Below are 26477 nucleotides of genomic sequence, written 5' to 3' on the forward strand. Positions count from 1 at the left end.
ACATTATAGCTCAATAGTGTAATACTAGAGCTATTAATTTTAATTAGTTAATGAAGAGAGAGCAAATTTTCATAGGTTCATCAAAAAACAGTTTTTATCGACATACAATTATTTTTACCTCTTCAAATAAATATACATATACATATATATATATATATATATATTGATGTACATGGTACGTAAAAACTGTACCGTAATTGTTAGCTAAATAATTGGCACTTATCCAATTTTATTCCAATATTAAAAAAAATATCATTGCATAAAAATTTCTGTACCTACTTGTTGTACACCAAAATGTACGCAAATTCTTCCATTATTTTTGTTTTTGTACAATAAAATCTAATTTGATCAGTAAACGATTTCCAGCCTGCATTGTTATGATGACCATATGTTGAATTATGTCCCTTAGTTATTGACCTAGTGTAAGCAGAAAATGGCAAACGAGACATTCTGCCATTAAAATGTTTTTTTGTTGTTGTTTTTAACAAAAATACTTTACGAATTTGCACAACTTTTGGTGTATATTTTAAACTTAACGCATATTTTGTGACATTTTATTGATTTTCTTTTCACGTGCAATTTTTATTATTGATGTAACACAGGAAAGCACAAATTTTGATACTGATGCACGAGTTTGACATAAGACTCCAAGCACTCTTTATTGCACAAGAAAAAAAAAAAAGTGTTATTCTGAGACAAAGTCTTTCCTAGTGGTAACACACAAATATGAAGAATAAATTGGATGAAAATGCTTATTTGCATTGATGATCTTTTAAACCAACGCATTTTCGGTGAAAACATTATTACGTACTTCAGCGCCATGGCAAAATTAGTATAAATTAAAAAAATTATGAAAAATGATCCAGTAGAAAAATAATTACAAGTAAAAAGAGCATTCATTAACTTATTGAGTTTTATCGTATGTTTTAATGTATAAGAGTTGTGCAACCAATTCAGTGTGAGAAACAAAAGAGCAACCCTTGATTTAAATTGACTTTAAGAGTCTGCCATCTTTAAACATGATATCTAGGAATGTAATTGTACCTCTTTACAATGCCTCCCCACGGGACAGAGTTAGACACCAGGGTCGTTTTTTTAACGTGGAGAAAAGGTACAAAAATAAAAATTGTCTCAGTCGTGAAGGATTTCTCCTCCACTGAAAGAGAACGAGAAATAAAATTGCCGCATCTGAAGAACAGATATTACACTTTGATCTTGGCCAAAAGATGTAATTGTAGCTGACTTTTTTTATTTAAAAAACTTCTAGTGCATCTTCCATTGGATCATTCATTATTTTTGGAATTTATACTAATTTCGTCATAACACATTCGAATGTAATAATGTTTTCACATGAAAAGATCACCACTATAAACAAGCACTGAAAATGCTTCTGTATAGATCAACAAATTATTATATATTTACAACTGAACAAGTGCGAAACGTTCATTGAATGTTGTTATGCCAATGTCACCTGTTTAAATGCAAGGGACATAACAAGCAAAACAACAAAGGACAAAGAGTTACTTCCCATTTTAAAATACAACCATTTAATCATTGTTCTTAAATAATGATGAAACTTTGTATTTGCAAGGGAGATAATTCCATCTAACAATCAACTTGAAATTATGTCAATTGTTATTTCCTTTCGATAAAGCAAAGTACAGTTGCGCACGATAAGGAATAGTGACATGCTAAACATGTTCCTTTCATTTTCCCTGATAAATTAGCATGTTAACTTTATACATCATCTCATTCTTTTTATATTGGAGATTGTTTTGTTTTTTTTAATGTACAATTTTTCTTTTAATTTTTTTTTTAATACTCACTGTGCAGGGATTCAAACGCTTGGACTACCTGATCAAAATACACCGGTCTTTGTTTGGCAATATTAGTCAAGCCTCCCATAACAGTCATAAGATTAATACTGAAAAAAAAAAATAAGCAAATTAAAAACAGTCAATTAAACCATCCTTAAGCAAACGATATAGTACAAAAATAAAAATTTTCACAAATTTCATTTGTTAAAGAAATTGGTATTATTTTGCATAAAATATTAATTAAAATTAATCTATATATTAATACGATAGCGCGTGTGTTACTTTGTGTGTCATGTTTACATCTTTTTTCCTCCGAGTGACTGTCGTTTAATTGTTATGACTTCCATTTCTTGTAATAAATAATTTTACCAAGAATTCTTCATAAGTTTTAGTTTCGGTTATAGCTGAAGGAACTCAATATTACACTTTGTCTCCGCAAACGAGTTTAACGCATATCTTATTTTTCTTTTAATAATATTATTGGAATTCGCTCCTATTTTTCCTTGTACCTATTTGTGAATTTTATTCCACGGATTTCAGCCTTTTTGATTATTTTGGACTATCTTTTAATTACATGATTTTCTTGGATTTTACTTGTGCAAATTGAAATTTAACTAACTTTCTTGGATATACATTTTTGGATTTTACCGTCATTGGATACTTTACCTTTCACCAGACTATCCATTCACATGAAATCACCTTTTTCTTCACCCTATTCCCTCAAATTCACTTTTTGTTATCAAGTAAGATCTTTGACTTACTTGCAGTTTCATCAAATACTTTTGCATGCAAAATCCGATCTTGCATTTTGCTAATTCCTACCCTCTGATGAGAAGGAAAGTATTTCTTTGAAACTCCGCAGATTAAGGACTATCCACTTATTCAGTGTTTTCTTTTCAAATTAAATATGTTTTTAACTCTTTTTCAAAGTGTTTTTTAACATGTTTTATCAACTATTTGCTCTTATAAATAGGAAAATCGAAATTAAAAAATAAAATTAAAATAATTCTCCCCCCAGCCCTCCTGCACCCACCTTTATAACCAATTAAAAAAAAAAAAATTAAAATAACAAATACACCAAGCCTCAAAGGAAAAGATAACAACAACAATCGTTCCTGATGATAATCGGATGCACCGATAGAAAGCGTTTGAGAATTATATAGCTGAATAGCAACTTTTGGGCACCATTTTATATAACATGCCACCCGAAATTACAAAAACCAATCAGCGAATAGAAAAGATATCCAGAAAAATCGGAAAAAAGATTAACTCTGTCATGTTCAATCAGATGTGCTTGAATAATGACTTGCTGCCAAAATATACAAATATTAATATATATATTTTTTTTTTCTTCTTCATAAGTTTTGGATTCGACTATAGGCTGATGCACCCAGGTCATATGGATATATTTTTGAAATAATTTTTTAAAAATTGACTCTATAATAATATATACGAAATCTGCATAAATTAAAATTTCATATTTAAGCGTATTTTACAACCGGGCATCCTTGCTCGCTTAGATAAATATTTTTGCAGTTTTAACAAAAGAGCTACAATAATATCAGGATACTTGGCCTTTTGGCCAAGATCAAAGTGTAGTATCTGTTCTTCAGATGCAGCACTTCCATTTCTTGTTCTCTTTCAGTAGAGGAGAAATCCTTCACGACTGAGACAATTTTTATTTTTGTACCTTTTCTCCATGTTAAAAAACGACCCCGGTGTCTAACTGTCCCGTGGGGAGGCATTGTAAATAGGTACAATAATATCAGAGCGTCTTCATTTACGTTCAACATCTACAGAATGCTAATATCAATATCTTACATATGAAAGAGTTCAGCTATGGAATTTCCACAGGAACTGTCAGTGACCACAATTAATTTTTGCTGACCCGAGAAAATAGTATCATTACAAGTGAACATATACTACAAACCCTTCCTCCTAAAGGCAAACATAATACGTTAGAGCAGTGGTTATCAATAGATTAAAATAGATTAAAAATTGAAGTTACAAGTTTTTGTATAATAGGTAGAAGACAGCTTTCATATCGTTATAATTTTGGTGATAGGTATGCCGCGAAAATTTAAAGAGCTCATTACCGTACCACCATGTTAAAAAGCTTCAGAATCATTGTCTTTTTTTTTTTGTTGTTGCAGACCATCTACTAATTGGCCAGTTGTTTACAAATTCCAAGAACGATAAGAGCCTTCTATCATGTCTGAAAGTGACACAATGTTCAACGAGCAAGATCGGAGATGCGCCGATGTACAACTCATGTTCTCTACCATTATAACAGTTATAACAGGACCATTGCCAGCACCCTCAAAATGCATATCCAGATGGTTCAATGCTTGAGGGCACAGCTCAACAAAGTCATGGTTATGGTCTTTGATGTGGTTTCAAGTGAGGGCCACATCATGCCACCTCACATCTTCGAAGTCAGCTTGACAGTCAACACCAAAGTGTACCTGGATGTACTGAAGAGCATGATGATCCCCTGGTACAATCAGGTTGCCACTGGCAGACCCTGGGTGGGCAGCAGGACTCAGTGCTGGCCCACAAGTCCAAAGACATTCAGGCTTGGGTTCAGAAGGAATGCTACAACTTTCTACCCTTCTCTCACTGCCCCCACCTCTCCTCCTCCGACCTGAACCTGCTAGACTATTTTTTTTTAGTCATATGTCGAGAACATCACCAACACGACCTCCTACAACACCAAAGGCAGCCTTAACAATACTATTTGCCTAGCTCCCACCGGTGCTTGTGGAAAAGGCATGCTCCCAGCTCCGGACCCATATAAAGCAAAGGATTGAGGCTGAAGGTGGCTTCATAGAATACATTGTCAGTTCTACTACATAATCAAGTTACCTGAATTGATTTTTTCAATAAAAGTTTTAAAATAAAGCTGTAGTGTTGTTTTCTTAAGGGCGACAAATTTATCGTTCCATCGTATATAATGTTATATTGTTATTGAAAATCTTTATGTACACTTATTTAGGTTTTGCAACATATTTGACTGCATTCAAAATTTTGCAAAATAACAAAAAGAATTTTGTTTGCGAATATCTATTTAAAGGAGGTGTGGACATTTTTAAAGTGTCATTCATACACAAAATAAACGGTTAAAAAAAAAAAAAAAGAAAGAGACTAACCTTGAAATGTGTGGGGAAGCCTGAAACTTGAGCAGAGTACTAAACAAGGTGGCGCCTTCTTCTTCCAGCTTTTTCACTTTAAGATATTTGTGATTTTCTGGAACCTTCTCGATGTTCATATCATTTTCTTGTTTCTTTGGAATTTCTGACTCCTTCAGAATTTAAAAAGTAAAAAAGAAAAACAAAAATAAAAAAATATTTATTTTTTTATTTTTTATTTGCAAACTGTTATCCTCATCTTCATAGTTGTTGTTTCACGACGTTTCGGCCAACTATTCCTCTGGCCTTCATCTTTTTATCCAAATTTGATCGCCCTTCAGGGCCAGTGGTGCAATGGATAGAGGCATTGAATCTCTATGGTTTCAGGTGAGCATTGTCTGAAGTTTCAATCCTACCCAAAGCTGGCCAGAGGATTAGTTGGCCAAAACGTGGTGAGACGACGACAACTATGGAAGGCAGTAATTAGTGAGGATAAATCGGCTTTCCTATTCGGTCACGGTTAACCACCTGGAAAAGTCCAAATTTCAAGACGTCCTTCTTCAGGGCCTATGGCGCAATGGTTGAATCTCTACGGTTCCAGGTGAGCATTGTCTGATGATAGCGGTTTCAATCCTACCCAAAGCAGGCCAGAGGATTAGTTGGCCAAAACGTGGTGAGACGACAACAACTATGGAAGGCAGTAATTACTGAGGATACAGTTAAGAGACTCAGCATTCCTATCCCATCGTGGTTAACCATCTGATGAAGGTCAGAGGAATGGTTAGCCAAAATGCCATGAAACAACAAAAACTATGAAGATAAGAATAGCAATCAATGAACCAATAAAAAGATCCAAAAACAACAACTAATAAAGATGAGACTAATAGTCCGAAATAAAAATAAAAAAATTAACATATAATGCTCATCTCAAAAAAATGAATTCCAATTAAGGAATAATATATATATATATATATATATATATATATATATATATATATATATATATATATATATATAAGAATAGCAATTCACAAATAAATAAATATGTAAGTCATTCATCTCAAAGGATTCCAATAATAAAATAAAAGAAATAAATGGTGCCAAAAAAGTAGAATATAAAAATTCTATTTTACCATTTCTGTAGCAACAACGCCTGCGGGAGATATTTCTCATAGCAAGCGTTTGTCAAAGACAATTTATGTTCTACTAAAAAGCAAAAACATACTTTGTTCCTCACCATGTGCCTCCATACATTTATTTCTCACAGAGAAGATTTGACATAAACATCAAATTGACAAAATAAACATGATGCATAAAAGGAGATGAAAATAACAGACAAGTTCCTAAATATAATCAAAATCTATATATTAATACGATAGCGTGGGTTTTATTTTGTGTGTCACGCTTACAGCTTTTTTCTTCCGAGTGATAGTTATTTAATTGTTATGACCTTCCATTTCTCGTAAGAAATAATTTTACCAAGAATTCTTCATAAGTTTTGATTTCGGTTATAGCTGAAGGAATTTAAATTTTATATATATATTATATATATATTATTTATATATATTATTTATATATATATATATATATATATATATATATATATATATATATATTCTTTTTAAGTTTTGGCTTCGGTTCAAGCTGATACACCCAAATCATATGGATATATTTTTTTTATTTTTGAAATCATAACTTTATAATATATAAGAATTGATAGAAAATTGACTCTATAATAATATATATGAAATCTGCATGAATTAAGATATCATATTTAAGCCTATTTTATGACCGGGCTATGCTAGGCATCCTTGCTAGCTTAAATAAATACTTTTGCAGTTTTAACAAAAGAACTACAATAATATCAAGGTATTTTCATTTACGCTGGACATCCACAGAATGCCAACATCAAAATATTACATATTAAAAGTCCACTATGGAATTTTCACATCTCCCACTAGTATACATGAATTGCCAAGGTAAACAATTTATAGAGAAATGAATGTATGTTGTAAAATTATAGATGATTTACTTTGATATTTTCTAGGAACTATTCAGAAAATGAATTCTTGCAACCAGAAGCAAAAATTTACGCTTGCATATTCGTAATGCTGTTGTTCGCCCTTCACCTGGCAAATTCTTTTTCTATTTTTTTTTTAATTTTCACACTTTTGCACCAATTCTCTCTAGCTAAAACCCAATTATAAAGTTTCACATGGGTTTGAATACCCTGTATATAAAGTTTCATATCTGTAGACCAAAAACTGACAGAAGAGTTTGGTAGGCCAAATTTTTTAAACAAATACATATATATATATACACATACAATACATAAATATATATAGAAAGACGTTTATGTTTACTATAAGCTTTTTACGCAAATATTATGCAAGTATAAATCATGTAGAATATCTGCATAAATATAATCACACATAATAGTTAACTAAAGATGATCATCCTATAAGAAAACTGAAAAAACTAATAGGGAATTAATTAAAATGAATGTTTAAAAGAATATGCAAATTAGTAAAATCATTTGCAGATGAATTCAATTTCACAACCATATATAACAAAGTTGTATTTTCTTTTTAAATAAATAGAAAAGAAGGTTTTTAATATAAATATCAATGCACAAAAAAAAAAAAATTAATAGGAGGATAGATAATTGTTTCTGACCGTTTCAAGGGCATATGTTTTCATATACAAAATATCACTGAGATAAATCATGAAGAGGCTTCAGTGTATATGCAGTATATGGTTACATTTTTGTTTTGTAATATCCGTTATTTGAAGGGAAGGGTTATATATATTGAACCAGAATAATATTATGGTTGATTAATAATAACTAAAGTACACTGATACTCACATAAAAAGAAATGAAAAATAAAATAAAACATTTTACTCACAGCTGATTTTTTGGTCAACGTTAAAACAACACTTTCCAGAAACTTCACAACATGGGTACGAATTCTGTAGAAAAAAAAAAAATAACGTATTCTGTATAGAAAAATTAAATAACAAATTCTGTATAGTAAAAAAAAAATGAAATAATAAATTCTGTATAGAAAAAAGAGTTTTGGTAATATAAGGGAGGGTTTTCAAAAGAATAAGACTTGTACGAGTCGGATTTTTTAATCTCTGAAGAAACAACAGCCTGATATTTGAAGAGTGTAAAATAAAGAGATATTTTGGAATACTAGGTGTGGGGCCTTATATCTTCCAATCTAGATAAACAAATAGAAATTAAAAGATCTAGATAGATAAAGAAAAATTTACAAACTTAGATAAAAGTTAACAGACTTAAGTAAATTTTAGTTTCTAAGGAATACGAGGTGCCTTCAATAAGTTTCCAAACTTTTTTTGTACAGGCATTTAACATTGTCATGAACTCTTGAAAATTCAATATGTTATTGCTACACATCTTATGAGATGACCAATTTTTAAGATTTCGGGTTCAAATGAACAGCTACAACAGGAATTGGAATATACCCTGCTAAAACCTTTTCGTCACAGCTGGTGAATTTCAAAACGCAATCTGGACAGGAGGACATTTTAGAAGAATGATATGCAATAAAATTTTGTTTTAAACTTGAAAAAAATGCCACAATAACGTATAGAATGCTTCAAACTGCTTTTGGACCATCTTGCATGAATCGAGCATCAGGTCTTTGAGTGACATAAGAGATTCAAGAAAAGCAGAGAGTCTGAGGAATGACCAGAGATGGGGGGGGGGGGGTTAGAACACTCGAGTTGATTGAACAAATAATGAATTTCATGGATAAGGATTGTGGTTTCTAGAGACAATAAGTTCACAGTTTGATGTCAGTGTTGAAACTGTATACACAATTGTTCACAAGGAACTGAAGATGCGAAAAATTTGCCTAAAGTTTGTCCCAAGGGTGCTGAGAGAACACCATCCTTGTCACAGACTATTTGACTAAAATGGCCATCAAGACAGTTCCTCACGCTTCCTATAGTCCAGACCTTGCTTTCTGTGACTTTTGGTTATTCCCTAAGCCTAAGGAAAATCTTAGAGGTTGTCGTTATTAAATAATTGACAAGATGAAAGAGGCTGTGACAAGAATCATTAACGCACTCACACAAGAGGATTTCCATGGGGCTTTCCAGAAGTTGTTGCAATGGTAAACAAGTGCATTGCAGCCGGAGGAGATTACTTCGAAGGGGACAAGAGTTTCATATATGTACTATCAATAAAAATGCCCATACTAAAAAAGTCTGGAAACTTATTTAAGACAGCGCATATGTTTTTCAAAATATTTACTTTTGCAAAACAGAGTCATGCAAAAAAGAAAAATTCTAAAAATGTCAACAAAACAAATGTTGCAACTTACCCATCATTCTCAGAATCCACTAAGTCAATGATGAGAGATTTCAAACTTAAGAATTGTTCCCACGCATGATACATTTCGCTTGTTGGAGATTTCGACTGGCTTAGCCACTGGAATGAAAAGGTTTTCACGGTTATTTTGGTTTTCGCATTTTTACTTTAATTGCACTTTTAGGGGAAAAAAAAATATATATTTTTACAGTATAAAGTTTATACAGAGTGGAACGATGAATTTGTCGGCCTAAAGAAAACAACACTACAGCTTTAATTAAAACTTTTATCGAAAAAAAATCAATTCAAGTAACTTGATTATGTAGTAGAGCTGGCATCTATTCAATGTAGCTGCCTTGATACAGGTCCGAAACTGGGAGCATGCTTTTTCCATAAGCGCCAGCAGGAGCTCGACGGATGGTGGCGATCAGGCTGGTTTTGGTGTTGTGGGAGGTCATGTTGGTGATGTTCTCGACGTATGACCAAACAAAGTAGTTCAGCAGGTTCAGGTTGGGGGAGCAGGTGAGGGAGGCAGTGAGAGGAGGGTATAAAGCTGCAGCATACCTTCTGAAGTCAAGCCTGGATCTCTTTGGACTTGTGAGCCAGCACCAAGTCCTGCTGCTATACCCAGGGTCTACCAGCAGCAACCCGATTGCGCCAGAGGATCACCACACACTCCAGCACATCCAGGTACACTTTAATAACTTTTACACTGACTTCGATGATGTGAGGTAGCAATTGAGGCTGAAGGCAGCTACATTGAATAGATGTCAGCTCTACTACATAATCAAGTTACCTGGATTCATTATTTTTCAATTAAAATAAAGCTGTAGTGTTGTTTTCTTTAGGGCGACAACTTTAGCGTTCTACCCGGTAGTGTTAGTGAACCTTATGTTTAGAATCCTTATTACATGATTTTGATTCTAGAAAATGTCTTAAATTTATGATTTAAGCTAAACCCTGCATTAGTCACCCAGGTGTTCCAAACATGGTTAGTCCCATAGGGTGTTTATACACCCCAATACAAAAATGTTTATAGTATTATTATTTTGTAAAATCTAGTTATCCTGCTGGTTCAGGATATATATACATGTCCTTGTCGAACAGTTTGAATCACTTGTATCTTGTTGATATTAATATTAAATAATGCAATAAAATAAATTATAAAACTAAGGAAAAATTAAAAATCTTAGATTTAGATCATCTTTATATAAAAATATCCACAGAATACACTAAGTTGTGTTATTTTTTTTTAACATCTATGAATACAAAATGTTTCCATGAATTGAAATAATAAGTAAAATTGATATAAGTTAATCACATAACCATTACCTTTCAAAAATAACTGAGATTCTCAATAACCATGCCTAGGATTTTTAAAAAATCATCAATTGAAATGAATGGCTCTCGTCTTCAGGAGGCCTCAAGTTTTGACAAGCTTCTGGGCTTGACCTTTACTCCTGATCTTAAATGGAACACGTACATCAAATCTGTTGCCAAGGCCGCTGGAAAAATGGTGGGATCTTTCTATCGATCCGGTAAATATCTCACTGCTGATGCTATTCTCTATCTATATAAGAGCCAGGTACGTCCAAGGATGGAATATTATTGCCACATCTGGGCAGGAGCTGCTAGAAAAGACTTGTCCTGCCTTGATAGAGTTCAAAATAGACTTCGTAGCCTCGTAGGAGATGTCCTTTTCTCTTCCTTTGTCTCTGATGTATTGTTATTTTCATGGAAGGTGTTCAACTGAGCTTCAATCTATGGTCCCCCCTCGCCAAACTTTCACAAGAAACACTCGTCTAGCTGTAAACACTATCAATAATTCCCCCCACTCTTTATCTGTGCCTAAACCTAAACGTAGATTCCATGAACAAAGCTTCTTTCTTAGAACTGCACGCCTGTGGAATTGTCTTCCGTTTTCCTGCTTTCCAGCTGACTACAATATGGTTGTCTTCAAGTCTAACGTAAATAAGTTCTTGATGAGCCGTTCTATATAAGTTATCAAATTTACCAAATTTTCATTACTAATGATTACTATATTGTCCAATGTCTACTGTACACTCTTTAACCCTTATCCTTGAGTGGCCTCTTGGCCTTGATAAGTGGTGATGCCTATGTAAAAAAAAAAAAAGATACAACTACACCATACCACGTGTTATACTCTCATTGAGTTCACGAATTAATGATTTGAGGGCAATTACCTATATAATGCCACTTAGGGGAGCAACCAGAGTTATCTCGGAAAATCCATTCTGGCAAAAATTTACTTTTACCATGATTAATGTTTGTGCAAAATTTTTTTTAAATCCTAGGTGTAGTTATTGAGAAAAGTGCAAACAAACAAATAGCCAAATGGAAGTGAATTACTAGGTCTAATCCCTTGTTTGTCAGGGGACTAATAAGTTACCAACTAGAAATTATGAGCACTTAAGCAAAATTGGGGTGACAAAACACCCCTTGGGGACTAAAAGAAAAATAATGTGTGATTTACTGGGAGGGGAAAAGATGATTCTTACCTGCAGGGCAAGTCGGTAAAGATTAGCCATAACGAGAATTACTTTTTTCTGGACGTTGACATTTTCATCGTGAAAAAGTGCCGTCAAGTTAGGTAAAATCTTTAGAAGCAAGTCGGGTTCTTTTTTACTAGAAAATAAAAAATATATAACACGGTTATTATCAACATGGAGGAACATATGCGATGTATACCAGTGGCATTCACCCTGGGTGGATTGAACCAGCTTCCTTTGAAGAAGGAAGTCTCAAGGGAATATTAACTTCACATACGGTTCTCAGTCGCATCAACAAATCCTAACTACATTATGGAGTCCGACTTTGTGAGCATCCTGTATATATAAGATATATGCATATAAATATTACAATAGAAATGCGAGCATGAAAAGTAATATGGTTAAGCTTAAACGTGAAAAAGTAAAGGACTAATTGTTAAAACTGGAAAAGAAAAGGAAAAGATATTCTAGTAAAAAAATATAATAAATTTATAACTTAAAATATTGCAGCATTAGGAATTGATTATATAATGTTATAAATTGAATTTTTTTTTTTAATTTTTAATGCTGCGATATTTCAAGTTATAAATTTATTATATTTTTTTAATCACTTGTTCTTTGTTTAATTTCAATCTTATCTTTTTGCATAAACATAACATACACATATGTAATGATAATGTACAGCACTCGTCTGCTTTCAGTAAAATCCTCCCAATTATTTCCCTTTCATTCTCTGTTTCACTTGTTACTTCTCTTTTCGCGAGAGCGGTGAATTAGTAGCTACAGTAGTTACTGAAGCGACGTGGTTGCTATGGAAATTAGTCATAAAAAACGTTGCTCACTTCCTTACATTTTTTTATGATTTTGAACATCATAACTTTTGTTTTACTGTAGGAAAATTGAAAAAAATTTTTTTCACAATATAGCTGAGAAGGTGATCTATAAACTGTAATAATTGTTTGAAACTTGGTTGAAAAATGAGTGAGCAGTGAAGCTTTAAAGCAATTCTAAGTGACTAAAACTGCCACTTACTCTCTACCCCCATACACACGAGTATCTATATGTAAAACTAAATCAGGACAGGTAAAATTAATTTTCCAAACAAAACAATTTTGTAACACTTGTGTCCTTTTATGAAAATTAAAATCATGATATAACAACACGAATCCTGATTCCAATTCGGATCAAAATTCATTCCAACATTTTGATTCTAGAAAATGTTTTAAGTTTCATCTTGCTTCATTGCTGTCTCATCACTACGAATCAATTTCATTGCAAATCAGAAATATCTGAATTTTTAAATGGGATATCATATCCACATCATACTCCCTAAAAAACCATTAAAATATTCAAAATAAACTGAAATTTGGGAATTTTTATTAATTGATATTTAATAAGTATTGTTAAAATTTTACAAAAATCAGAAATATCTGAATTTTTACAGCCTTTGAATAAAACTAAATATAGCCCACATTTCTTTTCTCTGTATTCCTGTTTCTTTCTTTCATTACATGTAGCTGTTGTGTTACAAAATTCATATCAGTTAATTCGATTAGATATTAATCTTGTATATAAAAATATATAAACATATACACATACCTAATTTTATAAACAAAGATATCGGACAGGTAGATCAACTAATGTATATTATAGTTACTCGAGAATAACAGGAAACGATATAGGCAGACAAGATATAATTAATTTTCAATCTTTCTCTCATCCTGCGTCTCTCCCACACACACACTGGTCTGTGGTTTGGAATGAAGATATCATTGAATAAATGGTTCACTCTCTTTCATCAGAGCCATGCACAGCTTATTTTAAAAGGTATTATTAACTTTAATGACGAGACATTTCCCTCATCTGCAACGATCACGGCAAGAGCGTGTGCAAGAAATGTGACTAGAAAACATGTTCTGAACACAAGTTACTTATAAACTATGTTTTTGTAACGATAACGCATCAATGTTGTTGCAGCATGTATGACAGAAGGTTGCGTATTAAAGTTATATACACAAGAGTTTACTTACCAAGCTTCTTCAATGAAAGTGATCATAAATTTGCGGACTTCGACAGAACGATCACTTTGAAATGCAATCATTTCCTAAAGAATAAAAACGGATTTAAGTATAAAAGATATGAGGTTTAAAGAAAAAGAGGGTGAAAAACAAAACGGAATAAAGGGGAAAAACAGAAGAGAGAAAGAAAAGGAGAAAAAGAAAAGAGAAAGAAACAGAAAGACAGAGAAAAGAAGAGAAAAGAAAAAGAAAAAAATGCAATATAAAAGATATGAGGTTTTAAGAAAAAGAGGGTGAAAAACAAAACGGAATAAAGGGGAAAAACAGAAGAGAGAAAGCAAAAAAGGAAAAGGAAAAGGAGGAAAAGGAGAAAAAGAGAAAGAAACAGAAAGACAGAGAAAAGAAGAGAAAGAGAGAAAAAGAAAAAGGAAGGAAAGAAAAAAGAAAAAAGGAAGAAAAGAAAAAGAAAAAAAGGAAGAAAAGAAAAAGAAAAAAAGGAAGAAAAGAAAAAAGAAAAAAAGGAAGAAAAGAAAAAAGAAAAAAAAAAAGGAAAAAAGAAAAAATGCAATATAAATTTTCATAATGAATACATACCTCCAAAAAATTGTCTAATAAATTAGGTTCTTTGTATAAAATGAGTTCTTGAACCTGGAAAGAAAACAAAAAATAAATTTTATTTTCCATTCGTTTTCAAATAAATATTTTTTTTTATTATTGAAAAATAATAAAACCATTAGAAAATCATAATGCATGTTTTTTTGTTTTTTTGTATTTAAAAAAAATTGCAACGTATGACTTTTCTTCTAGGGCGTATATTTTCATTTTGGCACAAATTATAAAATAACACATACTTAAAAATGATAGACATTTATAAGGTACAGAGCCAAGCGAGACCATAGACTTTGTCAGGTGGTTAACTGCGACGAGATACGAATGCTGAGTCTTAACCGTATCCCCAGTAATTACTGCCTTCCATAGTTGTCTCGCCACATTTTGGCTACCTAATCCTCTGGCCAACTTTGGGTAGGATTGAAACCGCTATCTTCAATTAATGCTTACCTGGAACCATAGAGATTCAATGCCTCTATCCACTGCACCAGAGGTTAAAAGACAAAACATTGCTATCTCATCGCGGTTAGCCACCTGACAAAGGCCAGAGGAATAGTTGGCCGAAATGTTGTGAAACAACAATTATGAAGATGAGGATAATAGTCTTCAAACAAATAAACAAATAAAATACACATTACTCATCTTAAAAGGATTCCAATGATAAAATAAAAACAGTATCTGTAATATTGAGATATTGAATGTGAAAAATTTATTTCTAGAAAAAAAATAAATAAATAAAAATAAAATAAAAAAAATTTTAAAAAGCCATTAAAAACATATAAACACACCAAGATTAACACCATTTGAAGAGTCAAATTGAAAGTATTCACAAAAAAGATGAAAAAATAAAAAAAAAACAAGAATTTCACAAAATGTACATCATTTTGACCAAAATACTACAAAAATTATATATATATATATATATATATATATATATATATATATATATATCAACAAAATACTTATTTAATATTTGCCTAAAAAAAATTCTCCAACTGTTTTTTTGCCAAGGAGTATATATTTTTCTCTGATGAGTTGTTTGGTGAATTCCTGTTATTCAACAAAACATGTGTAAGACATACTACATTAACATATGAATAAAATACTATATCACAATTGGGAATCAAAAACAAAAAAAAATTTTTTTTTTTTTTTGCATTAATTTTTTACAGTAAGTCCAAAATTATTTTTTTTTTAATTGTTTTGTTTTTTCTTTTTGTTAAAAACTTAATTTTCCATGGCTCACAGTAATAATGTAGTGATAAATATTTATTGATTTTAAACTTTCAGTAAAACTAAAATCCATATACATAATAAAATATTATTATTATTATAATTTTATGGGTGCCCGGCATTGCCAAGGTGTTTGGAGGTGTGTGTTGAGCAAAAAAAAAAAAAAAAAGTGGTAGTAGGAAGGCAGGCTCGAACCCGTACCATGAAGGGTGAAAAACAATGTGACATCTTTGCTGTTACGACTACCGCCAAACCAGAAGTGATGTAGGTTTAAATTAAGGCTAGACAATCGAAAAGAGGAGATGACTTTCGAAAATATCAGCGAAAAAAGCAACCCCTCCCTGTAGAAAAGTGCCCAGTTGAGGGTGAAGAAGTAATGTTTTTAGCCAATTTTTCGGTATTTGTCGTCTAAAGGGTCAAGCTTCATAACAATATTGATCTTGTGAAAATTCGTCGCCTCTGTCAAAGGTCTTAGGCAGATATGCAAACATACATTTACATATTGGTAGCTCAAATTTTCCACCCAAACCAATTAAAAAGCTTGCCCTATCTCTGAATACTCTTTATGTAAAATTTCAAATGTTTAGTAATCGTCTTTAGTAATTTGGTAGAGACCGCAGAGGTCAAATTTTTTTTTAACTTTGACCCCTATTATAACCCCTTAACATTTACTGTTTTTTATTTATTTGTTATTAAGTTAGATCCATGTCCAAGGAACCTATATCTAAAATTTCAAGTGTTTAGACCTAAAATTGGTGGAGGAGTTTGGTAGAGTTCTCAAAAGTCAAATCATTGAACTTTGACCCCTTAACAGCCAAATTTCTGGCCGAAAACCGATTACAAAGATTTTCCCAAATCTCTCTACCCTGTATATCAAATTTCGAGTCTGAAAGACTGAAAGTTGACGGAGTTATTGTGTAGGGAAATGTACACAGACACTTTCACTTTATATATATTTATTTTTAAATGTACGTAGATTACTGTTTTAAAAATAAATAAATAAATAAAAATATTATTTGTTTCCGTCCAAAATAAAAAAATGAGCAATTTCTACAAAAAAAAAATTAAAAAAAAAAATAATCCGATCTTCAAGGTGAAGACACTAACCTCAATATTGTTAAAAAAAATCAACAACAAAAAAACTATGTAAATATATAAACGATAAAAACTAAACAGTAAATTGTCTATGGCATCATAGCGTAATGGATAAGACGCTGGACTGAAATACATAAGGTCCAGGGTTCGAGTCCTAACAACAGTCAAGCTACACTGAAGAGGGGTAGGGGCCCGAAAAATGCATGTACGTAGATTACTGTTTTAAAAATAAATAAAAATATTATTATTTGTTTACGTCCAAAATAAAAAAATGGGCAATTTCTAAAAAAAAAAAAAAACCATCCAATCTTCAAGGTGAAGATGCTAACCTCAATATCGTTTAAAAAAAAAAAAATCAACAAAAAAACTGTGTGTGTGTGTGTATATATATATATATATATATATATATATATATACACACACACACACTAGTATGTTGCCCGGTTACAATACACTTAAATACGAGATTTATGCAGAGTTTGTATTCATTATTATCATTATTATTATTATTATTATCTATGAACAAATGATTAATAAAACATGTTAAAAAAAATCTTATAAAGAGTTAAAAACATATTTAATTTTAAAAAGGAAGCACAAGATAAGTGGATAGTCCTTAATCTGCGGAGTTTCGAAGAAATACTCTCCTTCTCATTAGAGGGCAGGAATTAGCAAAATGCGGGATCGGATTTTGCATGTAAAAGTATTTGATGAAACCACAAGTAAGCCACAGATCTTACTTGGTTAAAAAAAAGGGTGAGGTAAGGGGAATAGAAGGTAAAAGAAAAAATGATAAAAAGATTTCACATGAATGGATAGTCCGGTGAAGGGTAAAAAATCCAAGAATGGTAAAATCTAAACACGGTCGAATTTAAAACTTCCAATCCAACAGGTAAGTTCCAATATATATCTATAAAAGTAAAAATGTCTGTTTATGTGTATGTGTGTGTCAGTGTACATTTCCCTACCAAATAACTCTGTCAATTTTCAGTCTAGAGACTCAAGATTTGTCATAAGGGGTATTGAGATTGGAGAAAATTTTTTTTAATCAGTTTTCGTCCAGAAATTTGGCTGTCAAGTGGTCAAAGTTCAATGATTTGACCTTTAAAAACTCTACCAAACTCTTCCGCCAATTTTGGGTCTAAACACTTGAAATTTTAAATGTAGGTTCCTTGGACATGGATCAAACTTTTTAATTTGATTTGAGCCAAAAAAAAATAAATGTTGGGGTCAAAATCAAACAAAATTTGACATCTGCGGTCTCTACCAAATTACTCAGTCAATTTCTGGTTTAAACATTTGAAATTTTACATAAAGGGGATTCAGAGATAGGGCAAGCTTTTTAATCAGTTTGGGTCGAAAATTTGACGTGTCTAGCAAACTACTCAGCCAATTTTGGCTGTAAACATTTAAAATTTATACATAATGGGTATTCAGACATGTGGCAAGAATTTCAATCAGTTTTGGGGCAAAAATTTGGCTGCCAAAAGGTTAAAGTTGAAAGATTTGACCTTTGCAGATTCTACCAAATTCCTCTACCAATTTTGGGTCTCAACACTTGAAATTTTAGATGTAGGTAACTTGGACATGGGTAAAACTTTTTATTTTGATTTGAGACCAAAGTAATAAATGTTAAGGGGTCAAAATTGAGGTCCAAGTTATAAAAGATTTACCTTTGCGGTCTCTACAAAATTACTCAGACAAATTTTGGTCTAAACATTTGAAATCTCACATAAAGTGTATTCACACGTAGGGCAAGTTATGAACAGTACATAGGGCCCGAGCAAAGCTGGGACAAACTGCTAGTTATTATTATAGAGCCAATTCTCTATTAATTATTATATTGTACCCAATATATATATATTAGTGATTTAAAAAGTTTAAAAAAATAAATAAAAATATGACTTGGATGCCATCATCTGAAATCCAACTAAAGCATATAGTATTGTTTGTTACAATCTGAGTCAAGTCCATACACATAAAAACATTTAAAATATTGTTAAACGTATAAATGTATATTTGCACATGCATAAAAGTAACACATTCAGTCAACTTACACCTACCAAGTTTTAATTATTTTTTTTCAAAATTGACCCTTTAGCAGCTATTTTTACCAACTAAAAACCAAAGCGAATTCTACAAGTCCAAATCCCTTATATATCAAGTTTAAAATCTGTAGATCAAAAATTGACAGTAGTTTGGTAGTGACAGTTCTGCACACACAGAGACAAGGTTACTTTCATATATATATATATATATATATATATATATATATATATATATATATATATAAGAACAAGTAGTTAATAAAACATGTTAAAAAACACTTTGAAAAAGAGTTAAAAACATATTTAATTTTGAAAAGGAAACACTAAATAAATAGATAGTCCTTAATCCGCAGAGTTTCGAAGAAATATTTTCCTTCTCATGAGAGGGTAGGATTTAACAAAATGCGGGATCGGATTTTGCTTGCAAAAGTATTAAATGAAACTACAAGTAAGTAATAGATCTTACTTGATAACAAAAAGTGAAGCAGAGGGAATAATGTGAATAAAAAAGTGATTTCACGTGAATGGATAAAATTTCCAATGACGGTAAAATCCAAAGATTTGGTTTTATTGAGCTTTTACATCTGATTGAGATTATTTTATAAATATTAATTCTTTAATATTTATAATTTACTTTAGTTTTGCCATCTTGGATCATTTTGGTAAACTTAACTGTAATTCTTATTATATATATATATTAGCATAAATTATATATATATATTAGTATAAATTATATATATATTAGTATAAATTATATATATATTGGGTATTTAGATCTGCATAGCTAGTTTTCCTTCCTGTTATCTATGAAAGGCGTTCCAAAAGTAATGCCTCATATCTTTTGTATTCCATCCGAATGGATGAAGTGACTCCAAATTGCATTGCTATGATAGCTGAACTTATGCATTCAGGATCTGAAAGTTTCATCTCTCTGATGCAGATATTGATGGTGTGAGGCTCTAAGAAAGTAACTCCTGTCATGTATGTGTGTCAAAAGCAGAGATGCATCATTGAATTTCTGGCAAAAGTGCATTGAAAATGGTGATGAGAATGTAACAAAGTAAATTCTGAAGAACAAAAAGTCACTCGTTTTAATGGTGGTGCACAGTTTTTAGTCGCATGCAAGCGACTCTATAAGTCACTCCGTCGGTCTGTCCGTAATACTTTTGTGCTTGGCCTTTTTGGTTAAGATCAAAGGTCTGTTGTTAAGAGATGCTGTTCTTAGCTTTTTAAGCTTTTCTTGGCCTTTATGAGGTATTGTGGTAAATGTTGCCAGTCAAGAGTAAAGTCGCCAAAGACTCCATTTTCACTTTAGTAACAAAGACCCTACAAAACTCCCCCTCTCAGATCTTATAGAGCCTTGTGCCTAAATTTGTTTTGTAAATTGGAATTTTACTTTTAATTTATTTTGATTTTACATTGAATTATCTTGATTGTAATTTTCATTTTCACAAAATAAATATATATGAAGATCAAAGTGTAGTATCTGTTCTTACTACATGCTGTACTTATTGTGATATAAAGTGGGGGGATCACTTTTCTGTATTAATTTAATGTAAGATGATCACCCACTTTGCAACTAGTCAGTCTCAAAGCTATTCAAGTCATTCTCCAGATCATTCAAGTTGTTTTTGAAGGATTCCAGTTATTTTTAAGCATTCAATTCATCCTTAAGTTCATTAAAGTCATTCTAAGTCATTTATTTTTTATTTATTTAAGTCATTTCAGCCCATTTTTTGGTCATTTTAGTTTATCTTTAAGAATTTCATGTCAATCCTACATTCATGCATTCATTCATTACACGAGAGCACGCGACTAATGGCTATCGGCCTTGTTTTTCATCACACAACTATTAATCACTAAACATTTAATCACATGGTTTTTTCATCACGTGGACATTTTAATCACTTTGGGATTTCCAAAAGCATATGAAGAGTATTTTTTTTTTCACCATATCATATTTGTCTATTTTTAGGGACCCTTTTAAGATGATTCTTCATAATCTGTTTATCCATTTTTGCAGAACTATTGTCCTCATCTTAATAGTTGCTGTTTATACAACAAACTATTTGCAGGAGTCTGTTTACATTTTTAAATGAAAAATTAATTAAAATAAATGTTATGCTTATTGTTTATTTGATAAAAAGTTTTTTAAAAAGTGGCTGATATTTAATGTAAGCGAACAGATAGCCTCTCCTCTAACCCTTGCATGATTGGCAGGGGGAGGGGGTATTTTGATTTCATTAATTGTATTTGTATACTTTCATAAACATATTTATATAAATTCAAAACTTTTATTTAAAAAATTTAAAAAAAAAACGTATTTAATAATTTCATAAACATATTTATTATATAAATTCAAATAAAATAAAAACTTATTTTTTAAATTTTGTTATTAAATGTGCAAATAAAAACTGTGTTATTTTTATCTTTATGATTTTGTTAATTTTTATTGTATACTTTTCAATAATGTCCTTTATATTTTTATTTCAATAAATCACTTTACAATAGAAATACTGAAGATCTATAAAAATGAAGGAACTGATTTGCCTTGTCACAGTTTCCAGTAGTGCTACACCGGAAGTTAGAAAGTACATCATCTGACTATAACCAAAACTTTATATGTTTCAAGATTAGATACAAGTTTTTAGTCAATTTCATACCATTAGATTGATTTTTTTTGTGTAGGTATTTGAAGAACTTACCTGTCGAAGGTATGTAGTCTTTGCACTGTCTCTTTGCATTAAAGAAGCTTGATTTAATAACTCCACCACCTAATAAGAAAGAAAAACATAAATTATTAAAAATATTCTGCAATCAAGCAATGATACTTTTGTTTTTAAATATACATATATGAATTCAGAAGTTTTAATTGTATCAGGGTCCGATAGTTAACAGCAACAAAAATACTCAAAAATACAAGGTTAGTTGAGGACATGCGTTGCATGAAGATATATGATCAGAGGGTTATATATGTGTAGCTAGCGTTTTTAAAGATGAGACTTCATTAATTCAGCCATGCTGCATGCATTCCTGAGTGAGCGTTACATAATCCTCAGATACTGTAATCAGAAATACGTCTAGAAGTGAAGCTTGCTAACTCTGACGTTCACTATAAATGCTCTGATCTCCACTTTGCCCCAATTGATATGACTCTCGTCTCACGGAAGCTCCCTGCTTTGATAAGTTTCTGGATTTAACCTTTACTTTTGACCTGAAATGAAAGACATATAAAATTTGTTGCCATGGTTGCTGGAAAATTGGTTCCGTCATTCTACCGCTCCAGTAGGTATTTCACTTTTGACGCGACCATCTACCTGTATAATAGCTAGATATGTCCTAAAATGGAGTAGTGCTGCCACATCTGGGCAGGAGCTTCTCAGAGCACTCTATCCTGCCTTGACCAAGTACAAGGCTGGCTTCGATACCTAGTAAGTGATGCTCTTTCCTCTTTCCTGTAACCCCTTTCTCACAGAAGAGATGCTACAAGTCTGTCTCTGCTCTATCATTATTTTCATGGCAAGTGCTCATCTGAATTTAAATCTATGATCTCCCCAACCGCTTGCCAAAGTTTTACTAAAAGTACTCATCTAGCTACAACCATTACCAACAATTTTCCCCACCATCTATGCCTAAATATAAACACAAATTCCATAAATAATGCTTCTTTCCTAGAACTGCCTGCCTGTGGAACTCTGTTCCGCTGGCCTTCTTTCCAGCTGATTACAACATGGTCGTCTTTAAGTTCAATGCAAACAAGTTCTTGTTGAGCTGCCTCCTTAAATAATCAAATTCTACTCAATTTCCATCACTACCAATCACTATGTCTCAGTGACCACCATACACTCATTAACCCTTATCCTTAAGTGGCATTCAGGCCTTGATAAGAGGTGACTCCCTTGTACAAAAAAAAAAAATATATACTTTAAATTTCACTAGCGAGGGGTAACCGGCGTTGCCCGGGTGTTGGGGGGGGGGGGGGGTAAAAAAAAAAGTAAGTATGAGGATCGAACCCGAACCCTTGACGCAAAGTTGTAAATTAAAGTGTGAAAAAAAAAAAAACGTGCGATGTTAACCATTGCCCCACCGCGAGATGCTAACGGAAAGACATTTGAATTTATTTAATTAGTTGGATTTAGCAGGTGCTCGTTTTAATGAGTTAATGAGGTCAAGTTTGACTGCGGGATAGTATTCATTTAGTGCTGAACGCTTTTTTTTCCCACCCTCAAGATGTTATAGGAAAAAGACTAACCCACATGCGGCGAGCGACAAATATTGAATATTTGTCTTCCCGAAATCGAGCAAATTAAATAGACAGGCGAGCTTCGTTGTTAACTGTGAGATATTACGATTTCTATGTGATATAAAAAGTTTTAAAAAGTTGTGAACCGACCGACTGCTTCTTTGAAAGTAGCCTTTTGTAGACACACAGAAAAAGCGAACACACATACATACATACATACATTTTCGCTTTTATATTTATAGATTATATTAAGATTATACCTCATTGCCATTTCACATTTTATATCGATCATTCCGACAGCTGATCAAAATTGTTTTTAGATCTTGATTAAATTAGTGATCTTTTAAACCAACGCATTTCAGGTGAAAACATTACATACTTATAAGTCATAGCAAAATTAGTATAAATTCAAAAAAATTATAAAAAAATGATACAATAGAAAAATAATTTCTACTATTATATAAAAGAATCTGTTTTGTGTAAGTTCGTTCCCTATGGACTCAAAAACAGTTGGGTCGATTTTTATGAAATTTCACACAAAGATACTTTATGTGTCTGGCAGTGTTCTTAAACAGGTTTTGTATTGAAATGTCTTCAATAAGTATTGATAATCGAGAATTGAAATGATCCAATGAAAAAAAGGAACAGGTGATTTTGATCAAAGTTAACACCTTACACACTATCAGCTAGGCTTCAACTGCTGTCCCATCACCAAAATGTTCCATCCCTCTGCCTGTTTTACAAGTATTTTAATGGTAGGTGCTCCGACGAACTACAAGCCCTTGTCTCTCCTCGACATAAATACCCCCAACAAACCAGACAAGCAGCTAAATCCCACCCCTACACAGTAGAAATCCCTAGATGTAAAAACGCCTACTATTAATTTCTTTCCTAGGACTACTAGACATTCCCTGCCGGTTCCTGCTTCTCGGACATGCAGCTCAACCCACTCCCCCCCCCCTAACTATTACATATGGTCTTTACAAAAAAGACTAATCTGTTTCTAATCTCAACTTTTAACATACAGTGTTTGGGGTGAGATGGCAACAATTTATAATAATTCTATTCGCATTTAGGGTTAGTGGTGTTAAGAGACGGTGTTTTTGTTTTGTTTTCACAAAAAAATAAAATAAATAAATAAATAAATGCACAAAATTTATTTCCCTTAACAAAAAAATTAATTACTTGCCTAAAACACTATCGGGGGGAAAGGGGGGGTATTTGGGAAATCGATCCCTAACTGTAAATTTTAAAATAATTGTTTTGTAAATTTTTATTCTGTTATCCAATCTTTTCATGGTGTTTATACGTAATCAACTGAAAATATATATATATATAGAATCTCATTTTTTTACGGGGGAGGGAGGAGTGGGAGTACTCCCCTAAAACAACGGAAATAAATCAATACATGGTTTGTTTTTGTTTAATTTCAAGAATTCGGGGTTTCATTTTGTGGGTCGCCTTTCGCCGGTTGTTGTACTTCACTTCATCGAACGAAGTACTACTTCGATATCGGATTTAACAAGGAATTGATCGGTGCAAGTCGTCAGTTCAGCCAAAATCAAATAATAATGATAATAAAGAAAAACCTTTATGATGTACGCACTCGTCACGGAGCGAATATATTATATTCCAAAAATCACGTAAATTGATCAAGTACATTTTTCTTTTACTAAGAAAATCAAATTTTATGAGTAAGCAAAAAGGGGCTGTCTCGCATTGCCAGACATATAACTCCACAATAATTCAGACTCGCAAGATCAGTCTTGTAATACTAACGATTTCACATTAATCGCTAAAAATCGTTTTAAAAAATTATTTCATTTATATAAAAAAAAAACTACTTAAACACTTCACGTATTTTTTTTAATTACGATATTTAGTTCCATAAAGATTTTTCTGCATTTTTTTTTTTTTAAGGTTGAATCCATTAAACTTATTTTTACTGTGCAATAAACATTTATAAGATCCTCAAATTTTCTAAATGTTAAAGACAAGAAAGAAGGATAGTTTGAACTCGTTTCCACATATATACAAAAGACATTAATATTGTTTAATAAAGACTGAACTAAAATATATAAATAATGCTTTAGGAGGAGGAGGAGGACAATAAATTAAAATAATTATAAGGATCTTTTTAAAAGAATCCATTTAAATCTATTAAATCACATTTCTTTATAAGAAGGGGAAAAAAACATTTCGTGCTGTAAAATTGAACATTTCGCTCACCCGGTCGTAAGTCGACATGTGTTCGGCATTTATTTCGTCCTCGTCCATGAAAAACTGGGCAGCAGTTGACCTTCTATTGTCTCCGGCCATCATGATAATTCGGTTGTGCAGACAAAAATATCTCTTTAAACTTAAAAATTTAAAGTATAGACCAAAAAATTAAACGGAATATTAGACTTGCTAATTAGTTAACGGCCATTACACCGGCTAGTGATTCGCAGCGCCACCTATGACAATTATCTCCCTTGCCTTGAACATTGTAACTTATTTGTCTCCCCTTGAATTTTTCTCTTTCCTTAAATACAATTTGTGCATATTTTATAATTAGGCTTATGACAAGAGAATATTCTTGTCATTGTTTTGACTCTCGAGTGTATATCCGACACAGTTAGACACAGTTAATCAATCGAGAACCACATTACTTTATCTAAAAACATATAAGATATTAACTGATATATACTCTAGAGTCAAAATAATGAAAAGAATATTCTCTTCTAATTTTTTTTTTTTTTTTTTTTTTACATTTTCACCCCAAACAAGGCACATTGCCACTTTGGTGTAGAGGGCTACTATCAGGGGAAACAACTACTGGGGTACTATGTAGAGATTTGGGCAGCAAGATGTTGGCTTACGTTGCACTTGAACTTCTGCATGTCAGTACAGTTGGGGAAGCAGTGACCTGGAATGGAATTCCAAAGTCTAGCGGTTCTGGGGAAGAAACTACCGGAGAAGAAAGATCTTTTACATCTAGGGATCTCTACAGTATGGGGGTGGGATTTTGCAGCTTGTCGGGTCTGTCGAGGGTGTTCACGTCGTGGGGGCACAAGTGCTTGCAGTTCAGAGCATTCACCATTAAAATACTTGTAGAACAGGCAGAGGGATGCAACGTTTCATCGATGGGATAGAGGCTGAAGCTTAGATGCCAGTTTAGGGCCTATCAGATTTGCGACTCTCTTTTGAACCCTGTCAAGGAGCGAGAGACTAGTAGCAGATGCACCAGCCCAAATATGACAGCAATACTCCATACATGGGCGAATGGTGGCCTTATAGAGGTACAGGATACTTTCGGGTAATTAGTAATAACCCTATTTATAATAGATAATATAACGAAAAAGTGGTAAAAAAAATTAAAAAAACGTATGACAAATAAATGTTAACAATAGCAATATAACTTACTCTTCTACCTACCTGGATAAGTTTTGGTGTTT

At 32.2% G+C, this 26477-nt stretch overlaps 1 protein-coding gene across 1 annotated transcript in view; it reads right to left on the reverse strand.

The window, feature by feature from the left end:
* Positions 1 to 25525, reverse strand: part of LOC145255598 (symplekin-like) — a 113575-nt gene extending 88050 nt beyond the window's left edge. The window contains exons 1-9 of the mRNA XM_080114083.1: positions 25270 to 25525; positions 21503 to 21571; positions 14407 to 14460; positions 13825 to 13898; positions 11804 to 11930; positions 9298 to 9404; positions 7852 to 7915; positions 4967 to 5118; positions 1827 to 1924 (exon numbers count right to left, since the gene is read on the reverse strand). Coding sequence (XP_079970209.1) covers positions 1827 to 1924; positions 4967 to 5118; positions 7852 to 7915; positions 9298 to 9404; positions 11804 to 11930; positions 13825 to 13898; positions 14407 to 14460; positions 21503 to 21571; positions 25270 to 25362 — 838 coding nt within the window. The 5' untranslated portion in view covers positions 25363 to 25525. The remainder of the gene's footprint in view (positions 1 to 1826; positions 1925 to 4966; positions 5119 to 7851; positions 7916 to 9297; positions 9405 to 11803; positions 11931 to 13824; positions 13899 to 14406; positions 14461 to 21502; positions 21572 to 25269) is intronic.
* Positions 25526 to 26477: the final 952 nt, after the last annotated feature.

The sequence above is a fragment of the Euprymna scolopes genome, chromosome 31, assembly GCF_053919585.1.
Source record: "Euprymna scolopes isolate OS-2025 chromosome 31, ASM5391958v1, whole genome shotgun sequence".
NCBI lineage: Eukaryota > Metazoa > Mollusca > Cephalopoda > Sepiida > Sepiolidae > Euprymna > Euprymna scolopes.